General features: G+C 39.1%; 1 protein-coding gene across 5 annotated transcripts in view; it reads left to right on the top strand.

Moving 5' to 3' along the window:
• The window catches only part of myo6b (myosin VIb), a 54,044-nt gene that overhangs the window by 3,508 nt on the left and 25,924 nt on the right, over positions 1 to 24,612 (top strand). For 3 of the 5 annotated variants that reach the window (XM_061795528.1, XM_061795526.1, XM_061795530.1), the window contains exons 2-16: positions 1,735 to 1,874; positions 9,517 to 9,586; positions 9,664 to 9,737; positions 10,102 to 10,231; positions 11,992 to 12,097; positions 12,272 to 12,327; positions 12,411 to 12,508; positions 12,601 to 12,765; positions 14,872 to 14,952; positions 16,377 to 16,557; positions 16,899 to 17,043; positions 18,189 to 18,346; positions 19,260 to 19,351; positions 19,686 to 19,758; positions 21,945 to 22,072. In XM_061795528.1, coding sequence (XP_061651512.1) covers positions 1,758 to 1,874; positions 9,517 to 9,586; positions 9,664 to 9,737; positions 10,102 to 10,231; positions 11,992 to 12,097; positions 12,272 to 12,327; positions 12,411 to 12,508; positions 12,601 to 12,765; positions 14,872 to 14,952; positions 16,377 to 16,557; positions 16,899 to 17,043; positions 18,189 to 18,346; positions 19,260 to 19,351; positions 19,686 to 19,758; positions 21,945 to 22,072 — 1,674 coding nt within the window. In that variant the 5' untranslated portion in view covers positions 1,735 to 1,757. The other 2 variants (XM_061795527.1, XM_061795531.1) reach the window with 2 other exon arrangements.

Raw genomic sequence — 24,612 nt, 5'->3', positions numbered from 1 at the left:
GTACATAGACTACAAGTTACTGCTCACATTGAATCTGCTGAGTAAGTTAACCTACTGAATTAATTTGTGTTTGAAGGCTGCGTCAGCACTTTCCCGCACCAATCCCCTTTGACTTTTGACCACAATCTCCCACCTAATTGGATACTCCAGCATAATGTCAGATTTTTTGTGGTGATGTGGTCGTTTTAGGATTAACTCTCGAGGGCTGTTAATGACATTGATATAAAGCGTTCACACTAACAGTGCGGCCGGTGAGACTTTCAACGTGATTTAGACAGAAATTAGTTACCCAATTGATTGTAATCTATTCTGTGGTCATCTGCTATATTACTGAATTTAATACAACAACACAACAAGATACTGGTAGAGTAGTAGTAGTAGTCTGTCGTGTAGTAGACCAAACCACAGCTTCAGCAAAGCTTTAATGAGTTCCATAACATGTCCCATACTGAACTCAATAAACATCTTGTTAGCTGTGGGTTATGGCGCTTTATTTTTTTCACCAAACTAAGACAGAAAAGCAAGAGATTCTCCTAATTTGTATCCTCAGTCCCTAAGGGGCCATTTCAAATCAAGCTCCAAGAAAATCCTCTCTTATGATCGCTAAGAGAATAACAGGTTCATGGAAAGAACCAGTGCGCGGTAGCTGGTTGAGTCCAAGACACGCACAAATGCGACTTGACATTAGGTTGTTTACCAATTATAACATATAACCTAAACATACCTATAACCTATATCAACATTGACTTTGATCCAGGTAGTCAAAGATGTAGTACTGGCAATGTGTACTTTAACTGTTGACTCTTTACCTCAAAAATACCCTTAGAACTGCTTTTTGTCTTCACTCTTAACTGGCCATGATCGGTATTTGAAATCAAGGGAGAGGAAGGAAGGTCCTCATTTGTTTAAGATATAACCATTAATGTGGTATATTGACACATTCATTACAACAAAACAATGTGAAAGTCTCTTTGTAACCTAATAACAATAATTCCTGGGGGAAAAAGTTCAGAAAACGAGGTTAAGGATACTTCCAGTTCACCCAAACATACTAAATGTTTCCAGAATGAAGCCTTGATAATCACAAAATTTGTAAGTTTTCATAGAGGTTTTCGGGTGTGCATCAGATGTTTTTTGCGTTTTCTATGGCACAGTTAAAAAAAAAAACGGACAACAGATTGAAGGACGAGAAAATATTTAATCATGGTTATAATAATCAATAAATTGTTCATGAAGAATGTCATCAATGGAATGGTTCATTAACCATGTCTTGAAGCAATTTAAGCACTACTTGGTTGCAGCAAGCACAGGTGCTGTTAATTCAGTTGCAACTAATTGTTGTCTAAAGAACTACAACATGATGTAAGCTTTGAGAAGTTGAGCTCGGGCTAGAGCATTCTGCTCACTACAACACTGCCATTGAAGCAGGAGTTCAGAACATTCAGAGACACATTCTCCTATCCAATTAGAAATAATACAAATTGAATAATTTTCATCATAGTCCATCAAGGAAAAAAAAGGAGGTATGAAGGCTCTTACCAGAATATTTCATAATTCATCACTTAAAGCTCGACTGGTGGAATTGGTCAATATTGACTTGAACTTAATATGTTCTTTCATTATTTATTTTAACAGTGCTCATGTACCCCTTTTATTGTAGGTAGGTAGCCATAAAAGGGAAGCAAAATATAAGTATTTCCTGTAAAAATGTGTGTTCCTGCATTCAGTTGCAAGGCCGTGCTGACCGCAGCCAAGTCATGGAGGATGGGAAGCCAGTGTGGGCCCCCCACCCCGCAGACGGGTTTCAGCTGGGCACCATCGTCGATATCGGAGCCGACACGCTCACCATAGATCCGCTGAGCCAGAATGGCAAGGTGGGTTATCGGACATGGAAAAGCAGGAGTAAGTGTGATGCCATGATGGAGAATTGCAACATGAGCCCTTCAGTACTGAATAATCATATTCAAATGTTTTGCAGGAATAACCACATTTCACGCTGACAAAAATACAAGCTTACAGTATATTGCCGCTACTATCTATGTTAGATAGCTAACAACAAAACGATGTGTAATAAATGAAACACGAGAGAGAGCACATTTTCACGGGCATGAATAAATAAAGGGAGAGGCAGCAGGTGTCTGATAGTGTTGCCAATAAGAGCTGCTCATTAGACGATGGAGGCCACCTGTTGCACCTGAACTGTCAGGTACCTTACATGTTTACAACAGCATTTTTTTTCAAGTGTTCCCATTGGGAATGTAACAATATCTATATTTCACAGTTCGGTTTTATCACGTTGTTAATCTCACAGTACGATATTGTGGGAAAGCTCACGGTATTGCAAGAAGACTCACGGTATTGCAGGAAGGTTCACGGTACAGCTGGGGAAAAAGGGTGAAACAGGAGAACCGAAACACCTCTCTTTTTCTTGCTCTTCTTGACTCTTGCCGAGCCCTTCTCAAAAGGTTTTAGTAGTTTGTGTCCGTTTTAAAAACAAGTTTTTGTGAAAAAGACAGCTTCAAATCATATGTTACGACGTACTTCTATCCCCGTCCATCCAATGTTTACATTCATATACTCCACCTCCAAAACAGTATTAGTGCTGCAGCAATAATACATGCTCACATTAAGAAATTGTCCGTTCAATACTTTAATAGTATTTACTGTATTGCCATGTTTTATTGATAACATTAGAAATTAAATACTGCCTACTAACAGTGATTTCTTTGCTTGAGTCCAAAAATTCAAGTGAAGTCATAAATGCAGGAGCACTGTTAAAGGCATAAGAAATACGTTTCTTTTCCTCCGCTTAGTGATATTGTAGGATGATTTGTTTTTCTGAGCAGCCTCTGTTTTCTTTTGAAATGTGGACATTTAATTTGAAGAGAGGGAAGAATGTCAGATTTATTTCTACATTGATATTTGAATTTGTATGGAGTGGACCTATTTCATTATTTCATTTTTGGGACTACTGCAATGTATTGGCAGACGGATATGTTGTAATGGGAAGTCTGATTCGTTATTCTCTCTCCATGTGGTGTTCTTTCACCCACGACCTTCAACTTGAGACAAACACTCACTAGTATACCACTAAAGAGTGCTGCTGTTACAATAAGCTTAAATAATTTGGCAGTTCATCTCTTTGAGGGGAAGCAGTGGTGGGCTGGGATGTGGCTTCGTAAAGTAGAGGTCCACTAGCAGCCGATGACGGCCCCGTGGGTCAGCGTTTGCTGGGACGGAGGCTGGCGCGATCAACAAGGTGCCTCTCGCCCAATCGATTGCGGCACGACGCTCAGAGCGGCTATGCTGTAGCCTTGGGAGGGACTCGGGGCACCGGGTTGTTTCTGCATCCCCCCCAATGCAGCCTTTTGGTCACGTGAGCCACTCAGCCAATCAGTGTATTTTTTTGGGACATACCCACATGGGTTATGCGACTAATCGGGTGCGTTTATACTCTTAATGAGGAAGTGGAGCACTGGCTGTAGCAGCCTGGCTAAGCAGTGTGACTGTGTTTAGCTGGCCCAAAACTAAATTATAAACACAGCGGCTCATTATTTTATACTGAGACAAGCCCACGATGATATCGAGGCACTTTTAATTTTGCGACATCGCGATATTGTGAATATTGTTACATCCCCAGTTCCTATCTCTGCGACTGTTAGTAATCTCCAAGGTGGTAAAAGCCCATTGTTTGAGTGATGGTGAACTTTTTAGTAAAACAGAAACAGTTAGAAAAGTGAGGGTGCTTTCACATTTGCAACCTTTATTCAATTCTAGTTCATTCTCCATCTTAGTGCAGTAAGTTTTGTAAAGTGTGAACATAGTAATGAAACTTGAGTGTAGACCCAATCATATGGTCCGTATGAACTGTGGTGAGAAAGCAATCTTATCTCAATCCATCCAACTCGTAGATGAACAACACCTACTAAAATAACTGCATTAGACTTTACACCGATCTGATCAGCTTGAACTGAATAATTAGGATTTTATGCTGATCGGCTTTAATGTTATAATTTGCTGATCTTGATCGGGTCCACAAAAGACATTTACTCCAAAAGACAAGCTCAGAACCCACCCGAATCAGATAGCGCCAGAACTCCTAACAATAGGTAAAGGCAATGAATTTGCTTGTTATTTTAGTGAAAATATACAATCCATCAGGTTAAATATCAGCACAAATCAACAAAATGATACAATTATACTACATCTGAAGCCTAATCCGTGTTCAATCTCATCAAATGGCAATGACCTATGGGGTCCCTCAAGGGTCAGTTCTTGGACCCCTCCTGTTCAGCCTGTTTATGCTACCCTTGGGTCAAATTCTTCAGAACTTTAATTTTGACTATCATAGCAATGCAGATGACACAGTTATATCTAGCAGTGTCTCCAGATGACTACAGTTCAAACACACACAAAAAACACCATTAATGACTTAAACTTTACAACAGGAACAACAATATTACACAAGATCGTGCCAAGGTAACACTTTAATGACTTTGGCCTGAACATAGAAAATGCAAACAGGTGAGTTTTTCAGCTATCATAGAGCATAAATTCCCCCCCAAAAATCTGTGACTAAGTGAATTTTGGTCACGCCAAACCGCGAACTTTGGGGGTTCACTGTAGTGCACGCCATTTTGACTCAGTTGCTTCAAGACACGGTTAATTAACAGTTCCACAAAATCAACACAATTCTTAAAATGTATAGAAAACCTATATAATTATTAGACTTTACACCAATTTTATCGGCCTTATCGGTATCGGACGATAATTAGCAATTTATGCTGATCGGCTTTAATGTCATAATTCGCCGATCCGCAAAAGACATTTTCTCTGCGTCGCCATCATGCACAATATATTTGAATCCAAAAGGTAGTTTATTTTAGCCTTGTAGCGTATCCTTTGATGTAGACCTGTAAATATCTGATGGCCAATAAAGTTATTTTAAAAAATAAATAAATAAAAAAAACGGCGGTGTGGAACAGACAACACGTAATGCTCGGATCAGACTACAAGACAAATTTGCTCTTTCACGATTGCACTATGTCAGACTACTGCAATAAAATCTTGTATTCTGATATCACCGCATCCCGTTTTTTACGATCAGTAGGCTTTATCTTATCAACTCAAATGCGACTGGATACACTCGTTACCGTGGCGACGACAACAAGAGTGGATTGCCCCAACTGTATTATAAAACTAAATGGGGAAAAACGTGAGTTGGTGGTCACCTGTGCTCAGGACAGGAGAGGAAGTTCGTTTAAGGCTTGCTTGAGGTATGTTCCCGTACTTTTAATACGATACGGCTCGCAAGCAGGCAACAAAACGTTATGTAGCCTAGCAAGCTACTGCTAGCACGAACGGTTGGACATAAACATGCTGCCGTTCTGTCGAATCATGCTCTAAAGTTTCGATTCCTCTATCATGTGATCGGGTATCGTTTTTTTAAACTCGCTGATTGGTGATCGGCCCCAAAAATCCTGATCGTGTAAAGCCTAATAATTATAGGATTTTTAAGTAAAATATAGTTCAACCCTACCAGTAACAGTGTTGCCCATCTGACTACATAATCTTCAAGCATCGTTCCCACTGAATAGCTCTGTCATGACTGAAATTGAAGGACCACTGCACTCAGCTAGAATGCACTGAATTAAGCCTCACTTGGAATGGCCATGAACTTGATCATCAGTTTATGCTTTAGTGCAAAGCATAAACTATGTTCCATTCAGTGAGGTAATGAAAGGCCCATTGAGTATCTCTCTCTCTTTCACTTTCTCTTTATTGCAGTGCTGAGCTCATTAGTGGCTGAGCTCAGTACACAACCATCGGCCTGGATGCCGCTGTTTGTCACTTTTATTGCCTAGGCATTTGTCATGTGGTTTTTATCGTGGTCAAATCAAACCAAGTTAGTAAAGCGAATGCACAAGGTGTATTTCTGTGTATGCTTCCAGTCTATTTTGTGATAAACCATGCATCAGTGCAGAGTGTGTGAACAACAGGAACCTGAAGGTCACCCTCATTTGTTGTTCATTTGCAATCATGTCGCTGGGTCTGATTGCTTCATGACAATGGTACAACTCCACCTGGTGACAGTCTCAAACTATCAGGATACAAAAACATTCGGTAATGCTGGACAAAAGTACTCAGACAACGCCATAAAAATGTCTGCTCTAAAGGGGACATATTGAAAATTTATCAGCAAGACCGGACGTAATTCCAGATTAAAAGAATCACTTTGAAACGGCGGCCGAAGCGCAATCATGTCAAAGCCAAAAGCAGCTGCAGTGTTGGCACAAATCGGCATTAGCTAACAGTGTTACCATTACTAGCTCCAATATTAATAATGCCGTGGGGGATATTTGTGTTTGGCGATGTAAAATGGGGAGAGGAAAAAATAAAGCATTTTATGTCTCCTTTAAATTACTCTGCTCCCTTTCCCCTAACTTCCAATAGAGAGTCTACTTCTCTTAACTTGAACCTTCTTTCAGGAAAAAAGGTTGCAAATAGTAAATCACACAAACACAGTTCTTTTTACAACATTTAAAAAATAAATAAATAAATAAATTTTATACATACTCCAAATTTTATGGCAATTCAGGTTCCACTGTATTATACAGGTAGAGACAGAATATTTGTGAATTTACTCCAGCTGTGTAATTGTTAAATTGGGAGTCTGTCTTATTTTAACAATGCATAGACTTTATTGGTTCCCACAGGACCAGCACAGCGTGCTACCATCATCTTGCACACTCAATCAGTCAGGTGTTCAGATCCAGTTGCACTTCACACCAAATTATTCATCAGAGTGCCATGTCTGCCCTTGTTTCTCTCACAGCTGGCTTGTTCTATTGAGTTTATTTCCATTAACTCTCCACAATAGAGAGAGAATATCACTTGGCTGGGAACGTGTTCCTCAAGATGCCATCACTGTAATATTAAAGTATGTTGAATGATTCATGATTATGCATACTTCAGTTATTTTTTTTAATGTATGATTTCGCTCAATTTTCCAGAACTATAATGAACAATAATACACACCCTAAAGTCGACCCCCTGCCCCACAAATCAGGAATTCCGTTCTACCTCTGTATAATATGCACCATCGATTTGCTGGTATCCATGCTAAAAGCAAGAAGTATTATCGGGATTTTATAAACTTTTTCAAAGAAATATTCTGCTTTGTCTGCATGCGCTGATGTTCGTGTTGCTTCCTCAGCATGAATTTCTACTCCTGTTCTCATATTAATAAAGAACAAAGACGGTGAGCCTCAAATCAGTGCTCAATGATATGGTAAGTATAACATTTTAATAGTACTGTAGCGTCTTTAATGACCATGGGAGACACTATTCCGTTTATCTTGGGGTTTATTGTGAAACAACAGCTACTGTGGGCCATAGCCTACACCAGACACAACAGAACAAAACTTGCAGAACGTGACAGTTAGCTTGCTCACTCCGCCAGTCTCTCTCTCTCTCTCTCTCTCTCCCTCCCTTTCCCACACACCAAGCAGTGGGATACGTTCGAAACCACTCATAAATAACAGCGCTAAGCCCAACAGAACACATCATGCTCCAACAACCCCTCAAAGCAACACACAGCAATAAAGTAACAACCAGTTTGTTAAAAAAAAAATTGAAAAGGTGCTACCTTACCGGGTAGGAGCTTCTCCTTGGATTTCCTGCATTAGTTTCGAACGGCCGAGCTGCTTCACGGTTCCCTTCTGACTCGGCAACAGTGATAGCTTTCTTCTTAAAAGCAGCAGAGTAACTTGTTGTTCTTTAACTCAACTATTTTTTTAACAGCCAAAGAAGCTAAATCCAATGCCGGCAAACGGCAACATGGTGTCGCCCGCCATGGTCATGATTCTTGCGGTGCATTTGGAAATATCTTCCTTCTACACTCTGGACCGTTAGGAAACTCAAAATGTTGTTGGAATGTGTGGAACACGTGCACACTCAGAATAGAGTTAGGGTGTCAGATTGAATTTTGGAAAATTTACCATATTATATATACATTTATAACGTTGGACATTATATATCATATGAATGAGAATACACTTTTTTTATTATTATTTTTTTTTTTTTACAACCCCTTAGGTTACCGGCATACGTTTATCCAATGTGGAAAAAAAAACATTTTCCTTATAGCTATGTATAATACGCTCTATTGACTTTTGATAATTTCTTTAAGACAAAAATACGTATTATCTGTGTTTCAAACAAGAGATGGATATTAGTTCATCCAGATTTCCTTGATTGATTATGGGGAAATAATCCTCATCAATTAACTGATTACATTGCATCATCCAAAGTTGAACATAGTCTTTACGTGACACAGTTCTAATTTTAAAATAATTTTGCACCTGGGAAACAGAAGGACAGCCCAAAGGTGGCAGCACCACCCTCGCACAGGGAGAGACAATAGCACACAAATTACCCAGGGTCATAACATAATGGAACTAAAAACGGTTTGTTCTAGGTCAACATGTTATAATAAAATAAGTGTACAGGCAATGTTTTGTGTATCATTTTGACATTTTTTACTGTCATCTTTGTCTAAAGAAAAGTTAACCACAATATAATAAAATTTGAAGTGAAAAACTGTTTACCCTTTGCCTAACAGTCTGACTGTCTCCTAGTGGTGTTTTATTGTTGTTGCTAGAATTAAAGTGCTGATTGTTAAGTGTAGTGTGTTGGCAGGCGTTCTGTTGTGCGATGAAAGATCATCAGGGGTGCTGTGGGTAATTATAAAGTTTCACTTAATTTGTCTGAAACAAATTATTTATTGCAAGCATATCTTTGTTTATATATCTATGCCAGCGAGAACAATTAAATGCTCTTCCGTTAGATGGCAGAAGTTCCAATAAAACTGTGTATCCACCTGTTGCCATTCAAACAACAGAATATTAACTGTGTTCAATATTGAATGAGTTGGTAAATTTGTAAGTAAATTGAGACAAGATCATCCATCCATCCATCCATTTTCTGAGCCGCTTATCCTCACAAGGGTCGCGGGAGTGCTGGAGCCTATCCCAGCTATCATCGGGAGGAGGCGGAGTACACCCTGAACTAGGTGCCAGCCAATCGCAGGGCACATACAAACAAACAACCATTCGCACACACATGCACACTTACAGGCAATTTAGAGCTGTCAATTAACCTAGCATGCATGTTTTAGGGATGTGGGAGGAAACCGGAGTGCCCGGAGAAAACCCACACAGGCACGGGGAGAACATGCAAACTCCACGCAGGCGAGGCCGGGGATTGAACCCCAGTCCTCAGAACTGTGAGGCAGACGCTCTAACCAGTCGCCCACTGTGCCGCGACAAGATCATTATTATTTCAATATTCATAGTTACTGTGACATCTTTCTTTGGTGGTATCTCATGAGATTTTTCTCATTTAAATTGGGTGCCTTGGCTCGATAAAAATTGGGATAATAATAATAAATTCTGCACAATTGACAGAATTCTTATAACAACTGATTAATAAATTATTATACCCATCCTATTACAGACGTTCCTTTCTCCGATAAGCCAAGTGTTCTCAGCAGAAGATGACGTCAACAAACATGTTGAGGACAACTGTAAGTTGAACTCTGTTGTGTTCAGCTCTATACCTGTTGTCATACAGCTAAACATATTATTTGTTTTGTCTTTTTAGGCTCCCTGATGTATTTGAATGAAGCCACTCTCCTCAACAACGTCAAAGTCCGATACAATAAGGAATATATATATGTATGTTTTTTTTTTTTTTATGCTCTTACACTTACTGACATTATATGCCACCTTGGCTCACATCTGCTACCTGCATTGCCATTACAAAAGCAAACTGCAGGTTAGAAGGCAGAGGGAGAAAGAGGATTTCTATCATTAACCAAGGTGGTAAAGAGGAAAGGGCAGTCAGCTGAGGTTGACAGAGTGACTGTCAAACAGTATACTGATCCCAGTCACTCACTTAAGAAATGAGGGACAGCTGGTAAATAGGTAAGCAAAGGCAAGGAAACAAGTCAAGGTGGTTTCTCTAACATCGATGTCTCACAAAGATTCTAGAATTTATGTTTTGGCCGCACTAATCTGCCTTTTATTGTTTCTTTTACAGACTTATGTGGCTAATATATTGATAGCTGTCAATCCTTACTATGACATCCCCAAACTGTACGGCCCTGAAGCCATCAAGTCATACCAGGGGAAGTCTTTGGGGACTCAGCCCCCTCACGTCTATGCAATAGGTGAGCGCTCACACCTTTTATATATATTTATATATATAAAATTCTATAATGAATGTACCACATTTATTTTTAAAATTAGTGTTTGAGCAGTCACAAATAAAAAAGCTGTGGTAACTTTGTTTTATAGTAATATTAGCACAATAACTTATTTGTAAAACTGTACTTCAAAACAAAGGTCAAGGAAAGGACCTCAAAGGTGGAGTTCAGGCACAATATTCTGTGTCTGGGGTGGGGTTGAAATTAGAACAACTTGGAAGTCAACCAGCACCACGGAACAGATTCTATTCAACACTGGAAATTCTACTTTAATGCTATATACAGTGTTCCCGCGCCACTTCGCGTTTCACGTTTTGCGGCTTTCAGTGCTTCGCAGGTTTTTCCAAAATATTCATAAAAAAAAAAAATACAGCCATTTCGGCAGCCATATTGCGGAAAGACGCGTTGTTTCATGTTGATGCGCGCGAGAGAAGGTTTCCCTGCATGCCAAACAAAGAGATGAGTTGACTCAGAGGCTTTGTACATGCCTGTACTGTACGTGCACTCATACAAGGCGCGTGATTGGTTCCCGGCGCGACATCGACCAATGAGAGCACAAGTGGATTTATCCCGTGAGCTGATTGGCTGCACATCATCGCAGCCTCACGCAGCATCTTTCCTTGTTGTGTCTCGGCAGTCTCGGCCACGCTGTTGTGTTCGCAATAACTTTTTTTGTTTAAGCGATAATATTTTTGATTAGTTAAGCAAGCCCTTAGAAGAGGAAGAGGATGATGACCATCTGCGAAAAAGTGAAACTTTTAGATTTGATCAAAGAGGGCAGAAGTTATGCATCTGTGGCACGCCATTATGGTGTGAATTAATCTACAGTGCGGTACATAAAGAAAGAGGAAGCAAACATCCGCAAAACTGCTTCAATAACCTTCAATAAGGAAGCGAAACGTGTGGTAACTCCACGTAATAAGAGAATTGTGAAAATGGAAGCTGCATTGGCATTGTGGATTGCTGATTGCAGGGAAAAGACAGTGAGTTTGGCCACTAATATTATCAGGACAAAGTAAATGTTAATTACTGTATAAGGTTTTACAATTAAAGATTTAAGTAAATACGTGTACTGTTGTAATATTTGTCTCAAATATGTGAAGTATAAATACCGTTTACATATTTTAAACATTCTGGTACCCACATACACATAATGTTGTTTTAAATCAATACTAACCTATATTCATAATGTATAATGTGCCTGTGCATGAAAAAGCAAAGTTGGTGACCAAAATGTACATTCAAATGAATGGAGGCAGCAGCTTCCTTTCCAATATCCACACTTGCCTTTAATTCTTGCCAGCATCCTCTCTCTTTGACAACCTACTTCTTCCTTAAATCTTAATCTATCTTTTGATGGTTAAAGAAATGTGATCAAGTACATTATATTGTATATACAGCATCAAACGCCTATACAGGCTCGCTGTTTAGGGCGTGCATATATACAATCGCTATTTGGGATGGACATCTCGTTACATCTGCGTAGCCAGCCCTTCCCGCGATGCAGGAGCCAATCATGTTGAAGCGGGGTGGGTCTTGCCGAGAACGGGTGTGGGATTTCTAAGAATTTATTTATGGGAATGTTATTAATAAGCCACAAAACTAAATAATCACCAAATTATGTCTTGCCTAATTGTACCACATAGGAGTATGCTGTTATTGGCACAGAAAGTTATTTACGTGATGTTTTTATTCATTTTTATTTTTTTTCTCACTTACTTTAGCTGACAAAGCCTACAGGGACATGAAGGTACTAAAGATGAGTCAGTCCATCATTGTTTCTGGTGAATCAGGTGCTGGCAAAACTGAAAACACCAAGTTTGTTCTCAGGTATGATTCTTAAAGAGAAGAGGCATTTTGCCCTCTGACCCGTTCAATCAGACTCCATCCTGACTGTCTGTAATGTACAGTGCAAGTGGTGTCCTGTCTATGCTGTCTGCATTCATCTCTTTGTTTTTCATTGTCATTTGTTTTTGTCATCTTAACTGCATCTCCATCCTGTAGATATCTAACTACAACTTATGGAAGTGGTCAAGATATTGATGAAAGAATTGTCGAAGGTAAAAATATATTGACAAAGAACTCAATGTACCACAGATGGCCAGTGTGATCTTGACCGTACAGTGTGTTCTTCCCGCTTCAGCAAATCCCCTCTTGGAGGCATTCGGAAATGCTAAGACAGTCCGGAATAATAACAGCAGTCGCTTTGGGAAGTTTGTTGAAATCCACTTCAATGAGAAGGTGATAGAAGATGATATCCTTTTGCTCAGATTGCTATTCTGTGTGTAGGCAGACAAAATTATATCTGCATGGTTTTCCTCTCATGTTGCCAGAATGCAGTTGTAGGTGGATTTGTCTCCCATTATTTGCTGGAAAAGTCAAGGATTTGCATGCAAAGTAACGACGAGAGGAACTACCACATTTTCTACAGGCTTTGTGCTGGAGCATCTGAGGACATCAAAAAGAAACTGCACCTCAACTCTCCAGACGGCTTCAGAGTTAGTGCATTGAGCATTTGCTGCTAACATTAGCATTAAGATGATCTCACTTTATACTTACATTAAGATGTATGGTGGAGTATTAGAGCTGACAACTTTCCTAAAGTTGTGAAATAAAGTCAGTCTTGTAATATTACAATTGTATTCTCATGAAATAACATTTACTTCACAATATGCAACATTTTCTCTCTTAAAATGAGGACTTTATTCATGTAATTTTTAATAATATTACAACTTTATCCATCTATCAGTTTTGTGCGTATTATCCTGTTCATGGTCATAGTACAACTTAATTCATAATATTGCTATTTTATCCTCATAATATTACAACTTTTTTTTTTCCCCTCAAAACGTTTTCCTAGAAAAAAATATGACTTTATTCTCATAAAATGACAACTTGATTGTCCTAAAATTAAAACATTGTTCTTATAATATTACAACTAGAGCAGCACGGTTACCTAGTGGTGAGCATATCTGCATACACTCACAGTCCGATCAGCTGAGTTTCAATATCCGTCGGATGTTTTCTCCCTTGTTAACGATGTTTTCTCAGCTACTCCAGTTTCTTCCCATATTGCAAAAACATGCATGTTATGTTCGTTGACGACCGCCTCTTGCCGGAAGTCACCTGGCATAGGCTCCAGTTACCTCTGACTCTAATGAGAACAAGCAGTTTAGAAAATGGATGAATAGATACTACAAACATCATTCTTATAAAAGTACTTTTTGTATTTGTAATTATGAATTCATTCTCAAATTCACATGAGATTTTTTTCATTGAGTCCCTAAGACTCCTTGTTGATGATATGCATACAGTTTTTATTTACAAATTATGTATACAGGTTATTTTAAAGAGAGTGGAGGTGAATAGTCAATTCTGTAAAAGGCCACTAGATGTCAGAGTGGTAAATTGTTGTGATATTGTTTCCAATCTCTCCATCCATTTTTTATTGTGCTTGTCCTCTTCGGAGTTTAACCCAGCTGACTTTGGGCAAGAAGTGGGGTACTTCCTGGACTGGTCTCCAGCCAATTACAGGAGACATATAGACAAACAACCATTCACACTCACGTTATATCGCACATTTACAACGATGGACAGTTGAGAGTTTTCAGTTAACCTAACATAGATTTGAAATTTGGAAGGAAACTGGAGTACTCAGAGAAGAAGAAGAAAAAATACATCACCATGTGGAGAACATGCAAACAGTAGAGTTTAAGCCGAGATTCTAGCCCAGAAACTCTCCACTGTGAGGCACAGGTGCTAACCTTAACACCACTGTGACAACTATGTTAATCTTCATTCAGGTCTCTCTAATTCCAAATCTTCCTAATTTGGAATTAAAAGGTGCTTTGTAAATTCAATATATTTAGAGCAATAATCAGCTCAAGGGGTGCATACTCAATAGATCATATTAAACATGCTCATCCCAGCCACAACATGTTCATTTGGTTGCTAAAATAACACCAACAAGCAGCTACTTCTCTTGATTTCGATATTTGTCATTAAATCAGGTCCCTAAGTGGCATCAACAGAGGCAATTCATATTATCATCCTCCAGTCAACTGTGAGAGGCAATATCTACAGATGAGAGTAAATCTTTCACGTGGTGACAATCAATAGGAATATCTGCCTCAGGTTTTCCCACATGGGTGAAATGTGTTCATGCTAAATTGAGATTTAATTATGCACATCCATCCATCCATTTTCTGCGCCGCTTATCCTCACAAGGATCGCGGGAGTGCCGGAGCCCATCCCAGCAATCATCGGGGAGTTGGCGGGGTACACCCTGAACTGGTTGCCAGACAATCGCAGGGCACATATAAACAAGCAACCATTCGCACTCACATTCACACCTATGGGCAATTTAGAGTCTTCAATTAACCTACCATGCATGTTTTTGGGATGTGGGAGGAAACCGGAGTGACCGGAGAAAACCCACGCAGGCACAGGGAGAACATGCAAACTCCACACAGGCGGGGCCGGGGATCGAACCCCGGTCCTCAGAACTGTGAGGCAGACGCTCTAACCAGTCATCAACCGTGCCGGTAATTATGTACAGATAATTGTATTAGAATATTTGAATTTGTTTTCTTTCTACGTTGCAGTATTTGAACCGAGGCTGCACCAGATATTTTGCCAGCACAAATTCTGATAAGCAAATCATGCAGAACCGCAAGAGTCCTGAGGTAAAGTCATTTTCACTGCTTGCATGTATTCACCTTGCAAAAAAAACAAAACAAAAAAGCCTGCTATCCTTTCCAATGGAGTAAATCGTTTTCCCGGTAATGGTAAGTAAGCGGGGCATGCTGAGAGCACAATATCAGCAGCAAAGGCTAAAATGCAAAGTATGTTTGCTCAATATTTATTGATATACGAATATCTTGAAACTATTGAATATATAAGTGTAACACAGTATGTTGCACTCCACGAGTAAGTCAAGGGAGTACTTTATTTCATGATGGAGTTGTATTATATGGTGAAATAGTGGTAAACAAAGAAACATTCCATTCCTAATAATGTCTTGTCAAATGTGAAATGAGTAAAACCTATTACGCTCTGTTAGAGATGGGCATCGGTTATCGATTAATTGATCTTGTTGAATTATGTGTGGAATTGTTGGATTCATGGCGCCTTGAGAATGGAGTACAATGCAGTGCAATGTGTAATTTGAAAATGCACTCTTGACTCCGAATCAGCAAGTTTTCTGTCAAAAAAGACCAAAGTAACATTAGGTATGGAAAGTTGAGCTACATCCAGAAAGAACTATGGCCTAACAACACCATGCAGAATGATTATGTTCCGTACAACAATGGCATGGAACCAGGAGATAAGAAATTCAGAGAAAGACTTTCCCATCCCATTGTCCTCAAAAAATTAAAATGGATTGATGGTTCATTTTCCCTAAAGTCAATCAAAGACCGTTAGTCAAATGCCCATCCCTATGCTCTATTGGTCAATGTCGGACTGGATGTGCTTTGTTTTCATAACCATTATTCTTCACCTCATTATTTTACACAATTTCCATGTTGTAACATGTTGTCTTAAGTGCATTTTTTTAATAAGGTCTGCCAATTGAGTATTTGTCTATCCCGCATCGTATTTGTGATGTAAAGGACGACAAGGTGATGTCTTTTTGAATGTGAATTCTTATTTTTTTTTTCTTCATTATTTATTTATTTACTTTTTTTGTGAGACTTAAGTTTTTCCCATGCTGTTTTTTGTACTGCGGATGTGAAGAATTGCATGCCGGGTGGTGTCTTTTCTACTTTTTCTGGTTTTGTTGTGTTGACATTTTAAATTTAGCATAGTATAGATATGCAACTTTGATTCCTTAGGGGTTATAGGGTACTTAACAATAAAGTCCTTGTGGAGCAGACCTTGTTAATTGTGATTGTGTGATGAAGCCATCACATTTCACAGTGCATGCCTCTTCTCTCATTATTTATGCATGAACTGTAATAAGCTTAGGTGGCAGTAAGTCCATTTGGAAGGAGTGTGTTTGGTGTGCGCTGTTTATCTTTGGGATGCGGTCTGCTGATGAAAGCATTGAAGTATAGAGCCCGTCACACGCATTATTTTCATAATCACTTCTCTCTACTTCTGTCTGCAGCATGTGAATGTGGGCGCACTGAAGGACCCTCTTCTCGATGACCAGGGTGACTTTAATAGGATGTGTGTGGCTATGAAAAAGATTGGTCTGGATGACACGGAGAAGCTGGACCTGTTTCGGGTGGTTGCTGGCGTTCTGCACCTCGGCAATATTGACTTTGAGGAAACGGGAAGTAGCTCAGGTTGTACAGATTGGGTTAAAGAATTTGTTTTTAAATTAATTAACATTTTATTTGGTTTTATTTTCAATTAATCATTTTTATATTTAGATATAAATATATATTTTAAAATGTTACTCAGTTTTAGACATTTTGATTGAAATGTATTGTTAGTTTTATTCATTTATATCTTGCTTTTATTTTAGTTTAGATATATACATTTATATTTCAATAAAATGTAACTTGATTTTTATTTACATTTTTTACATTTATTTTTATATTAGATTGAGGATTAAACCAAGTAGGACCATACAGTAATTAGATTATTTTATATTAAAGTTGGTGTATTTGTCCGTATCTTCCAGGGGGCTGCGTTCTGAAGAATCAATCCAGACTGACTCTGGAGTATTGCGCCGATCTGCTGGGTCTGGACCAGGATGATTTGAAGGTCAGCCTCACAACGAGGGTCATGCTCACGACCGCAGGGGGCGCCAAAGGAACGGTTATCAAGTAAGACCTGACGCATTGTGGTCTGCAACTTGATGTATGAATTTGCTGAAGGCAGAAAGGCCATTATAGAGCCCAAAATAATTTGAAAGAATTGTAAATTCATGAAATAAGCAGAGGAGTTAGAGGTTTTTTCTTAAATGCTTTTAAGTATTGACAAATGATTGATTGCCTCTGTTGTATTGATAATATCCTTTTTGAGTTTCAGACATTCCTTAAGCGCCCAAGTACTCATAAAACTAACATAGTAGATCCTGCTTTAGATGTCTTGCTTATTGTATTTTGGCCATATATCACTTATTTAGTACAGAATACGTAACAGTCCATACTGACATTGCTCCCATGTACATGTAGTGGGGATGTGGTGTTTGAGTGATCGGACCGGGCTTGGTCAATTAATATTTGAAGACGGCCAGATGTTGGCCTGGCCTGGAAGTGTTTCTCCAATATGAATAATGCATCTGGTAGCTGAGGAGAAAGGCAAGTGTGGCTTCAACATCATACAAAAAAGGCCTCCACTGTCTGGACGAGGGAGGTGGGGCCTGCCTTTGTCCTAAAGGCCCAGACTGATTCACGCTGCCTTGGGGTGTTTGACTGCAGCATAAAGCTGTGGATGCTGTTATTGTATCACTTATGCCTGAGTCTCTCTCCAGGGGGGATGTGAAACATTGCCATGGAGAAAAATGCTTGTCAGATCTCTCTAACATCGGATGTGTTTTATACGACCTGCGACATTTAAATGGCACTGTTAAAAAATGGAGAAAGTGAATGATTGGCAGACTCAGACCTTTTTTTTTTTTTTTTTTTTTTTTTAAACAGAGAACTGAGTGGGAAAATGTAAAACGATCCATGATGGCTAAAAGGCACATATATGAATGTTAAATTTCCCCAGTTCTCCCAGCTGGAATATCCAAGTTGAACTCTGTCACTGTGGGCCTGCACTTTGTCCTCACCATCAACCCTGATAAATAATGAATTTTAAAAAAATGTTTTAAATGCCAGATGAAAGTCAAGTGAAGTTCAAGGTTCACACTGCACTTTCCATTCATCTTTGGCTAAGAATTTTTTTCTATTGAAAAGTAGTTAAGTGGAGAGATGGCTGTCCCACTTCTAGGCTGCCTGTCTTACCATACCATGTGCCCCTCTAGGGTGCCTCTAAAGGTGGAACAAGCTAACAATGCCCGCGATGCCCTTGCCAAGGCGGTGTACAGCCGCCTCTTTGATCATGTGGTCAAACGAGTGAACCAGTGTTTCCCTTTCAAGTCCTCCTCTTGCTTCATCGGGGTGCTGGACATCGCTGGCTTTGGTAAATATCCTCAATTAAATAAAGAGTGACTAAATGCTTCTTCCAAATTACTTTAAACAGTTTTGTAGTTCAGTGGAACCTCCAAATATTTTCCGTGATGCAAGGTTGACTTCCAAGAGCTTCTAATTTCAATACAAATTTCCCATAGGAAATAATGTAAAAGTGTATTAAACTGTCACAATCATAAAACCTTCATCAACGCTGCAGGCAGCATTTTAAGTAACACTTTAGCATTTCTAGATGTTGTTCAAGCATAAAAAATATTTTGCCTCAGTATAATTAAACTAAAAATCAAGTTAAAGTACTCACACTTTGAAGACCCCTGACAGAAATGGAATGATGAGGGAATGGGAAGATGTTTGCGCCTAGTGGCATATTATATCAGGTCTTCTTGTTTTAGTTTCGGCATTGGTGCAGTTAATTGAAAGTGGATGGATAGTTAGTGTTGTGTGGTGTATCAGTGCATTTATGAGAGCATCTGCTTGATTGAATTGTATTGCTCCTATTGTACTGGGAAGCTAGGCACTTTCCTATGCTTCAGTAAGGTGCACTTCTGGTTCCGTGTTCAGGATCATTAAATTGTTCCCCTTTGCTTTCGCTAGTGCCCTCCTGTGCTAACGTCATATAAAACTCGGGGGGGGGGGAAACGAAATAAAAAGCCAAACACATTTGTGGCGTTAATCCTGAATATCAAAATCCTTGGGAGGGAATCCACTGTACAGTTCTTTGTTTAGAATTAATTCTCATAAGGGAACTCTGTGTGTCATGTCTCATTATTAAATAAATTAGAATGTGTATACTCGACGACCAGGGTAAGTATAATCTCATGAAATGCGGGTAAATGTGACACGTGTCCGTATTCATTTTTAAAGAATTTAAGTTCTTTCATGCTGTAATATTTATTTTTCCCCAGAGTACTTTGAACACAACAGCTTTGAGCAGTTCTGCATCAATTACTGCAATGAGAAATTACAGCAGTTCTTCAATGAGCGCATCCTGAAAGAGGTAAATAGGCAGCGTGTTTTAGTCATCCTCAGAAACCTTCTCTGTCATGTCTCAAACTCACAACTTATTTACTCTTTAAATGCAGCAGGACACGGTGGATGACAGCTTCCCTTCTGTTCTGTATTTGTCTCCTTGTGTTCCAGAGGAAATTAGAATGCTAATTCTAATGCTAATAGATGTGATGAGAGACTTGAGACTTGTTTCTCTCCTGTAATCTCTTAATGTTATTTTCTTCTAAGGACTCCAATTAAAGGAGTACAGTTTGGAAGTTACTTCAGGGACTTTCACCGATTTATAATATAGATTTCGGACTACTTTTGGACTTTTTGTGCAGGAACAAGAGCTCTATCAAAGGGAAGGACTGGGAGTGAACGAAGTGCATTATGTTGACAACCAGGACTGTATTGGTAGGTTCACTTTCATTCTCTGTGAACAACAGGGACGCTGCACAAAGGAACTATATTTAAATGATAGCTGTTATATAATGATTACTGTTCGCTCGATAGAATTTTTTTTCCGTACCTATTACATATTTATATATGAGCTACTAACAATTCATAATCCATTTTGACTTTGGGAGCGCAAAACCACAATCCTATATATTGAACTGTATTAGGATCACACGTAAAAGAAATAAATGTCAAATGTCTAGAAAAATGTTACCATTATAAAAGGGCTAAAATAATAATGTAATCTTATACTAGTAACATTTTTAATTTTTAACAAGTGAATGTCAATATCCCCACACAAGCCTAAACATAACAGTCTGAGCCCAGCTGCCACTATTACCATATTCATGCAGTTCAGTATTAATAATGGGTAATATTGTTAAATATATATTTTTAAAAACACTCCTGGTTGATGGACAGACCTAACAAAAGATTTCAGTGTGCGTAGTCCTTTCTCCCGAACACACACAAACATTTATACAATCACATTCAACCACCAATGATGGTGTTATGACAAAACATACTAAAGTGTTACTTGTTAACATAGCTACACATTTGGGTTTGCAGTATTACAACCGTTTCCTTATTAATTTCCTCTTAATATTCTGAATTTATTCTTGTAATATTAGAACTTTTTCTCTCTCAGGAAATACACTTTTTTTTTTCTCGTAATATTTTGACTTTATTCTCATTCATTCTTCATTCATCATATCCATTATTATTTTATATCCTCCCAGCGTGCCCGTTAATACTACTTTTTAAGAATTACATTTAATGTATATACCAAATGGCTTGGGGAGCTGAGGTAAAAGGTTTAGTTCTCAATTGGTGTCACAATATTTAAACAAGATTCTCGTAAACTACTATGGATTGTTGCTTTATGTGAGAGAAAGGACCTTATTGGTTTTGCCTGATTATTCTTTCACCCACCCAATACTTTTCCAGATTCCACCTACAGTTATATAGATATGTAAATCAATAAACTGAAGAAGTAACGGCATTTAAATTTCAAATAGGTATTCAAATTATATTAACTGAAAAGGGAACACATGCTCTAGTTAGTAAAAGTAAACCAGTAGAGAACAATAGAAAGTGACCTTATCCCATAGATTATACAGTACGGAAATATTAGATTAGAGTAACAATACATTAATCCAAAAGTCACTTTTGAGGGTTCACTGTTCTCTTATTCTGCATGCATACATTCCCCTGCTAGTGATTTTCAACAAGGGACCACACCCTCTGGTCTGGGGGAGTGCTGCTTTTTTTAATACCATAACTCACAGTCATGCATACAGGACTAAGTGCACTCACCATGTATTTTTACCTTTGGTGGTCTTCTGACATTAAAACAATCCACTCGGGGGACACTATTAAGTTGAAAGTATGCTTACGAGGGCTAAGATATGCAAATTCTGCAAGAATGCACAGACAGATAGTCTTTGTGCATAAACTGTCTGGAGAGCCAACATTAGAGCCATACACACCACAGTACTAGGGATGCTTAAAGGATGACATGAGTTCGCTCACGTGGGTTTCATTTAGACCATTTTTCTTGCTCAGACGGTTGTCAGAGTGGCAAAAGTGTACCTGTCACTGCTACAAAAGCACAGATTTCTCATTATCCAAGAAATGTGTGTCTCAAGGGAGGCCATAGAATGAATCTTTGTGGCTTTTGTGGATTCTTTAGTGACAAATGAAGGCGGGAGAAATGATACAACCTTGTTTCTTGTTGTCCTACATGTCAAATAAATTCCAGAATTAATTAGATGAAGTAGTCCGTGTATCAAGGTGAAGCATTTTGATTTTGTATTTCAAAGGCTGTGATTATTCAGGTGTGAGGTTAACTGACAGCCATGAATAACATTTATGACTTGCAAATGACCATTTGGGCCGCGTATTAATTCACTCATCAGTCTTCAGGATTCATGCACAGGTGCTTGCTCATGCAAATTTTTCTGGGAGGTCCTTGGCTATTAGATGATATATATATATAACACAGCATGCCATATGAATAATTCAGCCATGATACTAAATTAGCATCCTGATGAGCACATTTTGTGCTTTGAATAGTCACGCAGAGTGGACATTTCGAATAAATGTTACAGGATTCTTGTTGCTAATAGATCATCATTTGTTTGCAGATCTCGTTGAAGCAAAACTCGTGGGCATTCTGGACATTCTGGATGAAGACAACCGCCTTCCTCAGCCCAGCGACCAACACTTTGCACTGGCTGTCCACAGCAAGCATAAAGACCACTTCAGACTTACGGTTCCACATCTTAACTCCTTGCGCCTCAACACTCAGACACACGAACGCACGCGTCTCGTTGTCTTCTATTGTCATTCTCTGCCATTGTGTGGGCGGTGAGATCGACTCCACATTGGTTTCATCTTTACGATCAATATTACCAGACCTGTGTGCTACAGCAGTTACATGACTGACGCGCACACTCTTACTCCCTGCCTTTCTCTGCTTTTGCTGCTCTCGTTTGTCTCAGCCATCTCTTTGCAAGCTTGAAATCCTGTTAGATTGAATTCTTCTTCTTTAAAAGGAACTCATTGAAATATTAGCTTTAAAAAAGGTAACCATTTATCGATGGAAAGATAATCTGTTGATAACCAAAACAGCACCTTCCCAGACACATAAACAGTCTCTCAGATTAACGGAAAAGTGTGGAATTTTACCGGCTGCCACTCAGAGTTTTTAAATGAGATACATGCGTAGTAGAGATGCGATTATGTTGTGAGGAAACAGCTTTTCCCTTTGCCGTTGTTCCTTCAGATTACAACATTCAGATTAGGTCCTCCAAGTTTGCCTAAACTCTTGTTGTTGCTCTGCTTTATCTCCATATAGTAATTTTTTTTTTTCTTAAACACCAATTTCACTTAACATGTTGTAATAAACACTACAGGGGGTCCAAGGGTTACTATGGTACCGACATACGTAAGACGTTTCGAGGTTAAGAACAGAGTGCAATTTTTGTGCTGCCACGTAAGAATATATGAGGGGCCGTTAGGGACATTATTCAGGATTGACTGAAAGTCTAGCTCGCATAAACACTATTCAAACAGCATGACCCTGGCGCTCACGCAAGCATGTTGCTGACATTCACGTGCGCATGTCACTGACGCCCAAGCATGCGTATCAATCACATTCACACGCACGTCACTGGCGCTCACGCGTTCATGTCACTGACACTCACGCAGGCATGTCAAACACGTTCACGCGCACGTCGATTATGCTCATAGTGTAAATAGTGTAAATCTTAAGTTCGTTAGGTAGTATAGAATTACTATCTATCCATCCATCCATCCATTTTCTGAGCCACTTCTCCTCACTAGGGTCGCGGGCGTGCTGGAGCCTATCCCAGCTATCATCGGGCAGGAGGCGGGGTACACCCTGAACTGGTTGCCAGCCAATCGCAGGGCACATACAAACAAACAACCATTTGCACATGAGAACATGCAAACTCCACACAGGCGGGGCCGGGGATTGAACCCAGGTCCTCAGAACTGTGAGGCTGATGGTCTAACCAGTCGCCCAGATATTATAGAGATGTACTGCACACACTCAGAGTTAAATATTTATATATATATATATATATATATATTGTATAAATATAATAAAAATCTATCTATCTATCTATCTATCTATCTATCTATCTATTGATCTTTTCTGATGTGTTCATTAATGTGGATTGTCCTAATCAAAGAAATAATTAAATACAGGTACATCTCTATAAATTATATTAGTTCCAAAAGCATTATATTGTTAGGAAGTTTAATTCAAAAAGTGAAACTGGTGTAATAGAGATGCAATACAGACTACACACACTCACAGTCAAATATTCGACATGCGCACGTGAGTGTCAGTGACACGCGCGCGCGAGCGCCAGTGACGTGTGCGTGATCACAAGTGACATGCTCCTGTGAGCGCGTTTGACTAGTGTTTATGAGAGCAAGACTTTGTCATGCGTATGAGAGTGTGAGAGCTAATCCTGAATTATGTCCCTAACGGCCCCTCATATTATGCCACGGCCATAGGAACTGAACTCAACATCATTCTTATATGTTGAAAGAATATTACTACCGTAAGACATTTAAAACATTATTCTAACAATACGTACAAGTAAAGGGCTTACCCATAATAGACGCTTGGTCCTCTCTGCAGTCAGTAAACACCCCCTATTTGATTGTCAATTTTTTTTTTGCGGCTAGGAGAAATCATGCAGTTCTATGTATCAAATTTTGTCCAAAAGGGTCACTTTTGAATCCCTGCTTAAATGACCAAATATGGTTCATTGCCTGGGAAATTGGCTTCAGTTTTCTAGTGCTTTTCTGCCTTCAAGGTACTTGAAACACTTTTAATGTCACCTCGTTCACCAACTGAATATTGATGGTGGCATATGTTGCCATGGAGGGAACATCTGAGGGCTCGATATCTTTCACAGGGATCAAACCAACAACCTTCAGTTGCAGAGACAACCACTCCACTATCTGAGCCAAGCCAAATGTGCTACATTTTTACAAGTACCAATTATGCAGGTCCTCTTATAAAGCCGGGATGTAATGGATAATTATATACATGTATGGTAATGCACTTTAAGTGTACCTTGTAATACATGTGCAAGACAACTTGATTTATGCAAGCTGCCAAGCAGTCAAATGAATGCAAATTACACTTTTTTTAAAGATTATACTCACTACGGCGCAATATAATGAATGGCATCTTTGTCGTTTTTCAGTCCAACTCCGTTGAGCCAAACCAGCCTTCCTCAATCAATACTGTTGCAGCATGGCAGTTGATAA

This window comes from Phyllopteryx taeniolatus, chromosome 13, assembly GCF_024500385.1.
Source record: "Phyllopteryx taeniolatus isolate TA_2022b chromosome 13, UOR_Ptae_1.2, whole genome shotgun sequence".
NCBI classification, from domain to species: domain Eukaryota; kingdom Metazoa; phylum Chordata; class Actinopteri; order Syngnathiformes; family Syngnathidae; genus Phyllopteryx; species Phyllopteryx taeniolatus.
Note: the sequence above shows the minus strand (reverse complement) of the source record. Positions and strands in the feature narration are given on the sequence as shown.